This window comes from Thamnophis elegans, chromosome Z (assembly GCF_009769535.1).
Source record: "Thamnophis elegans isolate rThaEle1 chromosome Z, rThaEle1.pri, whole genome shotgun sequence".
NCBI classification, from domain to species: Eukaryota; Metazoa; Chordata; class Lepidosauria; order Squamata; family Colubridae; genus Thamnophis; species Thamnophis elegans.
Window position 1 is genome coordinate 136,811,419 of NC_045558.1, and position 10,128 is coordinate 136,821,546.

General features: G+C 37.5%; 1 protein-coding gene across 1 annotated transcript; it reads left to right on the forward strand.

Annotated features, from left to right (window-relative positions):
- The first annotated feature begins 3,667 nt into the window (after positions 1-3,667).
- Positions 3,668-9,799, forward strand: LOC116521992 (vomeronasal type-2 receptor 26-like). The gene is made up of 4 exons (XM_032236581.1): positions 3,668-4,465; positions 5,258-5,485; positions 6,536-6,662; positions 8,898-9,799. Exons 1-4 carry the CDS (start codon positions 3,668-3,670, stop codon positions 9,797-9,799), a joined length of 2,055 nt encoding a protein of 684 aa, XP_032092472.1.
- The last annotated feature ends 329 nt before the right edge of the window (positions 9,800-10,128 follow it).

Below are 10,128 nucleotides of genomic sequence, written 5' to 3' on the forward strand. Positions count from 1 at the left end.
ATGAGTTATCCCCAGAGATCCAGACCTTGCCCACACTCATGGCCTTCCGAAAAGCTGTTAAAACCTGGCTATTCCGGCAGGCCTGGGCTGTTGACCTCACTATAAGGTCCAGCCCCGATCAGATTGAGTGCATGTGTGATGTTTTTAAATTGTTTTTCCTTTATTTTTTTCTTTATTAATTCTTTTTTCTTTTGCTTTGTAAGCCGCCAGGAGTCCTTCGGGATTGGGCGGCCTATAAATTTTATAAATAAATAAATAAATAAATAAATAAATAAATAAATAAATAAATAAGGTCCAAGTTTCAAGAAGCAAAATCCAAAGTATGATGATCAAAGTCTAATAGCAAAATCAATGTTTCAATTCACAGCAAAAATTACACTTGGGCAATAAAGAACTGTTCTGTTCTGTTCTGTTCTGTTCTGTTCTGTTCTATTCTATTCCATTCCATTCCATTCCATTCCATTCCATTCTTCTATATTCTATTCTATATTCTATATTCTATTCTACATTCTATATCCTATTCTACATTCTATTCTACATTCTATTCCACTCTACTCTACTCTACTCTACTCTACTCTACTCTACTCTACTCTATTCCTATTCCATTCCATTCCATTCCATTCCATTCTTCTACATTCTACATTCTACATTCTACATTCTACATTCTACATTCTACATTCTACATTCTACATTCTACATTCTACATTCTAGTCTAGTCTAGTCTATTCCATTTCATTCCATTCTTCTATATTCTATTCTACATTCTACATTCTATTCCATTCCATTCCATTCCATTCCATTCTGTTGAAAATAATTAATTTGTACTCAAATTCATTTTGTTTTACTGTTGAGTGAACAAGTTGTTTAATAAGCATGTTGTAGTCATCATAATCCCCAGTTCATTATAATATATTTTCTTGAACCTATGGGATGTCACATTTTGATAGGCCTACGTCATTCAGCATCAAGGTAACCTTCAGGTTGATATCTTGCAAATTGAAGGGCATTCAGTAACTGCCTCATGGACAAAGAATGGGATAGATGTATTCTGAAAGCAGGCACCAGGTGTCAATCCACTCAAAATAATTGCACTGCATGGACTACAAATCCCTCCTAGATAAATGTGGATCAGGTTCTGATTTCTGAAGGAAACAAACACCATTTTAGAAGAAGCCACGAGGAGAAATTCCTGAGGTAGGGCCCAAGGAGCAGGGAGAGAAAACCAACAGACAGGATGTCTGCAGAGACCAGAAGAGACCGGATTACAGCCCAGCAAAGAATTTCTAAGAAGAAAAAACGGGAACAATGATGGCGTTTCATCTGTGGTGATAAGACTCCTTTAAAAAAACTCTGTTTACAACAAAGAAAAACAACAGATGGATAAGTTGCTGTTGCAAAATTTAGCTACTGTAATAGCAGAGACAAATGGTTAATAGATAGTGGGGCCAATCCAGTGGTGGGTTCCTACCAGTTCGCACAAGTTCGGTAGAACTAATTCGTCAAATCTACCGAACCTGTTAGAAGAGGTTCCACCAGAGGACCCAGAAAGCAGGTCACACCTACAGAAGAGGTTCCAAAATTTTTTGAAACCCACCACTGGGCCAATCAAACAATTGTTAATAATTCAAAACTGTTTTTGGGAATGTGTCAAGCTGGAGGAGATGCAGTAGCTTTGACAAATGGCCAGAAGGCTAAACTCATAGGAAAAGGCAATGTGCTGATTACATATCTGGATGAAAAGTTTAGTAACATATTATGTGTGCCTGAAATGGAGCATAATTTATATTGGGGTGAAGCCAGGTTGACTGCCAATTATTTAATCAAATGGGCCCATTTTTTTAAAAAAATGGAATGAATAGCCCTCAGGAGGCTTAAAGAGTGCTCCTGGGTGGGGGCAATAACGAGCAAAAATGGTCCATTTTTTTCCAAAAAAAGGGCATTGATAACCTTTAGGAAGCTTACAGAGTGCTCCTGAGGCATGGGGAGACAAAACTGAGGAAAAATCAGCCCATTTCTTTGCTCATTTCTGCCCTCTCCAGCCCCCAGATTCTGGGGCCAAAAATCTCTCTGAAAGCCTCCTACAAGATATGCATGGCCATCTTGGTGAAGGAGGCGGGGTTTCGGGTGGCAAAAATGCTGTATTCAGTGTATAATATGCACCCAGATTTTCAGCCTTTTTTTTTTGAGGGAAAAAGAAGTGTCTTAAACTCTCAAAAATATGGTATATATTTATACACACACTCACACAAAGAGAGAGAGAGATACATAATGAACGCCCCACTGAAATTATTCCAATGGTGATAATATTCTCCAGTCATCAAAACTGTAAAAAATGACATTAGAAAAAAGAAAATATAAAAAAGGACTGACTGCCCCATGGGCACTGGGGAGTAGAAGGCAAGAACACACAAGTCTTGTGATTTCAACTGCCCCAAATTAAGTTGTGTTGCTGGAACTCTACATGGCCATTGAGACCTTTTTCAGTACATACAATAATCACTACATACAATAAGAATCAGGGGTAAGAGTCAGGCTTCAGCCTTCCTCTTGACAGCAATATTGAGGCTGTTGTATGCAGAGTAACATGGGAAGCTGCTGCTGGAGGAAGGTCCACACTTTGAGAGCATTTAATGTGCACAATGCTCTTCATTCTTCTATTTCCACTCTTCAGAGTGGAGTCTCTGCCGTGTCACCCAGCAGAAGCCATACCTGTTCCAAATGAATGGTACCAGCAAGGGGACTTTGTCATCGGTGGGATGGTATCCATGGCTAACTACCAATTCAACGAAGTTTCATTTGAGCAGCATCCATCTCAGGAGTATTTTGGACATCCAGAGTAAGCTATTCTTAACATTCAACATTTGTGTTATCTCTATGTAGGAATTTGCAATGAATAAAGAGAAAAGTAGATTATTTTATTTCACAATGAGAACATTCTGTTATGTGTTTTCAGGGATATTAGCTACAGTTTGATTCAATCTGCAACAATGGAAATCACAAGTTCAGTGTAGGAGAGTTTAGAATAGAGTTGGATTGGTCATTCTCCAATTGTGCATGCATATGGGGTAAAGCATCTCTCTGGGGTTCCAGGAAAAATAATCAGGAAATATTTAATGATATTTGTAAATTTTTCCCGTTTTCAGCGTGCTAACAAAATTTTACCAACATGTCCTTTCCTTGGTCTTTGCTGTGAAGGAGATCAATGAGAATCCAGAAATCTTGTCCAATGTCACTCTTGGCTTCTACATTCACGATAGCTACTACAATGCCATCATGACCTATCGGACCACGATGGATCTGCTCTTCAGATCAGACAGATTAGTCCCCAACTATAAATGTGACACCAGGAGAAATCTCATCTCTATCATAGGAGGCCTCAGCTTTGGAACTTCCTCCTATATCACAGATCTCGTGAAGTTTTACAAGATTCCACAGGTAGGATTTTTGGAAATACAGGCATTAAAATTCCCTCCTCCTTTCTTTTTTTTCCAAACTGGGGCTATTAGAAAATGGTTATCGTACAACCACACAATCTGACTAAATTTGTTGGAAAATATGAACAAAAAAGATGCTGATATATTTCCATAATATTTGTTTCTTTTAGCTCACATATGGATCATTTACTCCAGAAGATGCTTATAGCACAGAGGTTCCCTTCTATTACTCCATGGTCCCAAATGAGTCTTCACAGTACATTGGGATAATCCGACTGCTTCAACATTTTGGGTGGATTTGGGTTGGACTCATTGCTATTGATAACCCTGAAGGAGAACATTTTCTGCAGATCATGGAGTCCCTTTTTTCCCAGCATGGTATCTGCTCTGCATATATGGAAAGAGTTCCATATTTAACATACTGGGGTAAATTTTTTGAGATGATTAATAAAGTGCAAAATATTTACAAACACATAATCGATGAGAAGATCAACACCTTTGTCACCTGTGGAGAATCTTTGACCATTGCATGGCTAACAAATTTAATTTTTTACTTTGATCCTGGACACGAGCAGAGTTCCTTGGGAAAGGTGTGGATCATGACTGCCCAGATGGATTATTTATTAACAGGAATGAATAAAAAATGGGATCGGCAGTTCTTTGATGGTTCCATTTGCTTTACAATTCACTCCAAAGAAATTCCAGGATTCAAGGAATTCTTGAAGTTCATAAAACCTCCTTGGATTCCAGGAGATGGTTTTTTCCCACTTTTCTGGGAACAAGTCTTTGATTGTTCATTACCATCCTCTTCTTTGGCCGAAGTGGACAATCACATATGCACTGGAGAGGAGAAGCTATGGGACATTCCTGGGGCTCTTTTTGAGGTGGAGATGTCTGGGCACAGCTATAGTGTCTATAATGCTGTCTACGTATTGGCTCAAGCTTTACACGCTCTCTTCTCACTTCGATCTAATCACAGGCATTTTTTGAGGCATAAATTGTCAGAATATGAAGAATCACAGCCATGGCAGGTGATTTGTGTATTAGTAAATAGTAATTAGTAAATAGTAATTTGTATTAGTAAAATATAACTTGTACTAGTAAATAGTAAAGTACAACATTAGGGCGCATGATTCAGACTGGGAAGTGGCAACTACTATACCAAAATGGGTTTGAACATTTGTCTATTAATTATATTTACTTGCCTCCCTCCATTTGCATCCCTGTAATTGTGGGAAGTGGCACAAGTAAAAGATAGCTGATATGATGGACTATGGTGAAGGGGAAATTTCAGTAGCTTGGCATTGAATCAAAGGTTTTCCAAAAATCTATATAAATTGCATCCATTGCTTTACCCTGGTCTGGTTGTGTATTTTTATGGCTTTTTAGTAATTTTATATTTTACTGAAGATAACTGAGGAATGCTGGTTCCCTGAACCAATTATCCTTCAGTACTTATCATGTCCTTAGCAGCTGGATAACTGTGAAAATATTAGACAATAAAAAATGGGTGGAAACAAATTTGGAAATTGATTCTTCGGTTTTTCATATGTCTCTTCCTAGGCAACAGGAAGGACTGGGTTCAAAAAGATATGGAAGGGCTACAATACACCTTATATTTCATTTGACTATTGTTCAAACTGAAATATCAGAACTTGATGTTCCCAGATGAAAAAGATAGCAAAGAGGTTCTCAAGAGGTTGGAGAAATGGACTTTGCATATTTGCAGAGTTTCTCCATCAAAAGTATAGTACAACTATGATGAAATTACTCATACATTTCTATTGCTTTATTGTCCTCTTTTATTATTCTGAATCATATAGCTCCACCAATTTCTCAGAGGCATGAAATTCAACAATTCCCTTGGAAAAACGCTGACTTTTTATGATCAAAAAAAGATGGAAGGTGGATTTGATATCGTAAACATAGTTGCCTTTCCCAATTCCACTTTCCAGAGACACAGGATTGGAAAAGTGGATCCTGATGCTGCAAAAGGAGAGGAATTAGTCATTAATGAAGACATGATGGTTTGGCATAGATCATTTAACCAGGTATGTTTTCAAAAGAGTTTTTATGACATTCTCTTGTGGATTCTTTTGACTTCGAAATTTAATGTTCTTCTTCCAGGCAAACCACAAGGAAGAGCCAAATGGGGGGGGAAAAATGACATTCAAATGGGGAAAACTAACTTCACTAATGCCTGGCATATTATTAGAGTTCTCCCAAACAGTAAACTGAAAATGTGTCAGAAAATAAATGCATTTAAATGACTATATTTCCTTGGTTGAATGAAATTTTGATGTGATTTAAAGCAAATTTGCTACCACAAAAAGAGGGAGTCAAGCTATTCTCCAAAGTTATGAGTTATGAGTTATGAGTTATGAAAGTTTATATATAAGCACCCGAGGGCGGGACAAGAAATAATGGGTGAAAACTAATCAAGGAGAGAAGCAACTTAGAACTAAGAATAAATTTCCTGATTAATTAAACAGTGGAATAACTTGCCTCCAGATGTTTTGAATGCTCCAACACTGGAAGTTTTGCAGAAAAGATTGGATAACCATTTTTCTGAGCAGTCTAGGGTTTACTGGCTAAGCAGGGGGTTGGACTAGAAGACATCCAAGGTCCCTGCCAACTCTATTATTCCATTCCATTCCTTTCCATTCCATTCCATTCCATTCAATTCCATTCCATTCCATTCTATTCTATTCTATTCTATTCTATTCCATTCTAAACTTGATTGATTCAATCCATCACTTTATCAAATATGTGTTCAAACCTGGGATGGATTGATTCAAAATCTCTGGTCAAATGGATGGTTTGATTTAATAAAATATATGTTGAAATTCTGATATGGATTTAATTAAACAAAAACTGGAAATCCAGATCAATCGTGTTCACAAAATAAATCAGAAGCCAAATTGAAATTTATTTCATTGTTTTTGAAATAAATCATGAAATCCAATCAATTTCTTGTTTTACAGTCTTTAGATGGAACTTTTCTTTTTAATGTAACAGCATAATCTATGTTCAGTGTAACAACTGAATTTTCTTGAAAACAATAAATCTTCATCTTCCAACATTTTAATATTGATAAATAGGTGCACCCCATTTCTCTGTGTAATGAATATTGTTACCGTGGATATCAGAAAAGGAAGAAGGAAGGAAAAAAATTCTGTTGTTATGATTGTGTTCCCTGCCCAGAGGGAAAAATCTCCAAAGAGAAGGGTAAGGTTACAAATCATTTAATTTTGTTGTTATACTGTCGATTCTGGGGAACCTTTCAACTAATTAAATTGTCTGATTGTGCATGGATAAGAGTTTCCTTGGAAACTGAATGGGACAATGAAATCAAATTCATTAATACGTGAAAAATTATAGGTTCCCACAATAGAATTACACATGATGATGATGACCACTCAACAACAATCACAACAATGTTTCAATCAACCAATAAATCAATCAATGAATCAATCAATCAAATAAGCCTTTTCTGTAGCAGCTCCGACCCTGTGGAACGATCTCCCCGTTGAGATTCGCACCCTCACCACCGTCCAGACCTTCCGCACAGCCCTCAAGACCTGGCTATCCCGCCAGGCCTGGGGATAAGTCTCTAATTCACCCCGCCCGAGTGTTGAATGCTGAATGAAAGTTGTGTTTTTTACTGTTTATTTTTAGTCACATACTGTTTTTGTGTTATATTGCACTTCCTCTTTCCCTACGAATGTAAGCCGCCCTGAGTCCCCTCAGGGAAAAGGGCGGCCTATAAATCCCAATAAAACTCTAAAACTCTAAACTCTAAATAAATAAATCTTGGAACTGTTTCAGCTTTATAACCAAGCAACCATCATAATGGAGTTTCATAAACATTGGCAATTTAGAGAATATATGGACATGGACACACACAAACACACAAAATATTTCAGACATTTTTTTAAAAAGTATGAATAATAACAAATTGTATAAGCGATTGTACAATTTAAAAACTACATATAATACAATGACTATAGTCATTGTATTGGAGGGAGGGAGGGAAGGAGGGAAGGAGGGAGGGAGGAAGGAAGGATTTCAGAAGTGGTGTCTTGCAATTTAAATTGAAACATTTGGTATTACTATGAAAAACCTCCAGAGTGCACCAACATAATAAGGACACTTGAAATACCATAATGAAAACAATTTATGAAATTTGTGGAAGTGAATAAAAAAAAAATTAAATAAAATGGGATATATACTTTTCTTACAGAAACAGATAATATTATTTCTCATGCCTTTTTCCTTTTACATTTTTTTCTTTTCATGATGGCAGGCAAATGCAGAGTTGAAATCCTCTGTGAAACAGCAAGTTACGTGTCTGGGTCAGAGGTAGGGGGAGGAATTAAAAAAGTTTGATTGCATGCAGAGCCACATTGCCTTTTCAAACAGACAGACACACACACACACACACACACACACACACACACACACCTGGATTAAAGTATATAAGCCGAGCTTTACTGATTGCAAGTTTGAAGAGGCAACATGGCTCCACCTGCAATTAAAAGCTTGGATCAGAAGGCAGCAGGGGAATGGAGGGGGGTATGGCAGAGGAGCTGCTTTCAAGCCATTGGAAAATATATCCAATCCAAATTCTATTTTTGTGTTTGTTTGAGAGTGAGTGTGTGAGAGAGGGATCCAACTTCTCTCTGTGTGTGTGTCTGTTTGAGGGAGGAAGGAGGGGGAGGGAGAGAGTGAGGAGGGAGGGGGAGGGAGAGAGTGAGGAAGGAGGGGGAAGGAGAAGAAAAAGAATGAAGGAAAAATGAAGGAAAAAAAGAATGAAGGAGAAAAACAAATGCTGTTGCTTTAAATCGCAACTGAGCATGCCTGGCTGTGGAATTCTGGGAGTTGAAGTCCACAAGTCTAAAAAAAATTGAAACTCCTGTGTCAGTGCCTCACCAGCCATAAACCTCACCGCACATCACTGAATCTATCAATCATCTATAGTATCTATCTATCTATCTATCTATCTATCTATCTATCTATCTATCTATCTATCTATCTATCTATCTATCTATCTATATTATATACATTTATTGTATTCAAATATTATAAGAATTTGTTGAATACTTATGTACCATATTTTGAAATGAGGTGAATATGATTCAATATTCAATAAGTAGTGCTGATTTTGAATATGGAAATGATCACTTCAGATATTCACAAGACTTCATTGGAGCATTCTCATTATAGGAAAGCAAATAAAGATAAAATGGATTTTCATGTGGTTTGCAATTTTCCTTCTATATAATAAAAGTAATATTTGACTTAATATCACAACACAAAAATATAGATAAGGACATGTTCAAATGTATTTTCATACTGTAGATCCTATATTTGGTGCAAAGGCGTAAACATCAGGGTGTGTATCCATATTTAAATTAATTATCATTCTTATGAACCTGTGTTGATATTTTATTTTCTTTTTAGATGCTGTTGCTTGCTTTCAATGTCCTGATGATCAATATGCAAACCAGAAGAAAGATGGATGCATCATGAAAACAATTAGCTTCTTGTCTTATGAAGAACCTTTAGGACTCATTTTAACCACTCTTGCCACTTTATTTTTCCTCACTACAATATGGGTGTTGGGAATATTTATTAAACACAAAGACAGTCCTATTGTGAAAGCCAACAACCGAGATCTCACCTACACTCTCCTCATCTCCCTTCTGCTTTGCTTCTTCTGCTCTTTGCTCTTCATTGGACAACCTGGAAGAGTCACCTGTCTCCTCAGACAGTCTGCATTTGCACTCACCTTCTCATTGTCCATCTCTTGTGTGTTGGCCAAAACCATCCTTGTTTCTCTTGCCTTCAAGGCCACCAAGCCAGGATCCCGGTTGAGGACATGGGTGGGGAAAAGACTCGCTGTTTCTATTGTCCTTCTCTGCTCTCTATTCCAAGCAAGCATCTGTATTGTTTGGTTATCCACCTCTCCCCCATTCCCAGAATTAGATGTGCACTCAATCACTGAAAAAATGGTTCTCCAATGTAATGAGGGGTCAGTTGGTATGTTTTATTGTCTCCTGAGCTATATGGCCCTCCTTTCATTTGCCAGTTTCATTGTGGCTTTCCAGGCTCGTAAACTGCCTGACACCTTTAACGAAGCCAAGTTCATCACCTTCAGCATGTTGGCTTTCTGCAGTGTGTGGGTCTCCTTTGTGCCAACCTACCTGAGCACGAGAGGAAAAGCCATGGTGGCTGTGGAGATCTTTTCTATTTTGTGCTCTAGTGCAGTTCTTCTAGGATGTATCTTCTTCCCCAAGTGCTATATTATTGTATTTAGGCCTGGTTTAAACAATAGGGAACAATTGATAAGAAAAAATGTTTGAATACCTTTTTCCATCAGGGGTATAGGGTCTCCTGCTTGAGCAGGGAGTTGGATGAGAAGACCTCCAAGGTCCCTTCTAACTCAATTATTCTGTGTTCAGTATTTTCTATTGACACCTCTAGTGCAAATGAAGACAAAACTTGGAATCTAGAAAAATTGAAAATGAGAATTTTGAATTCATTTACTCTATTACAGTGGTTCTCAACCTGTGGGTCGGGACCCCTTTGGGGGTCAAACAACCCATTCACAGGGGTCACCTAAGATCATTGAAAAACACATATTTTGAAAAAATATGGAAAACATAAAATAATCTTATGGTTGGGGGTCACC

Excerpts from the sequence above, each read along its gene's own strand:
- LOC116521992 (XM_032236581.1), top strand. The coding sequence starts at position 3,668 with ATGGTCCCAAATGAGTCTTCACAGTACATTGGGATAATCCGACTGCTT. Across the intron at positions 4,466-5,257 it reads AAGAATCACAGCCATGGCAG|CTCCACCAATTTCTCAGAGG; the intron begins GTGATTTGTGTA and ends TGAATCATATAG. Across the intron at positions 6,663-8,897 it reads AAAAATCTCCAAAGAGAAGG|ATGCTGTTGCTTGCTTTCAA; the intron begins GTAAGGTTACAA and ends TTTTCTTTTTAG.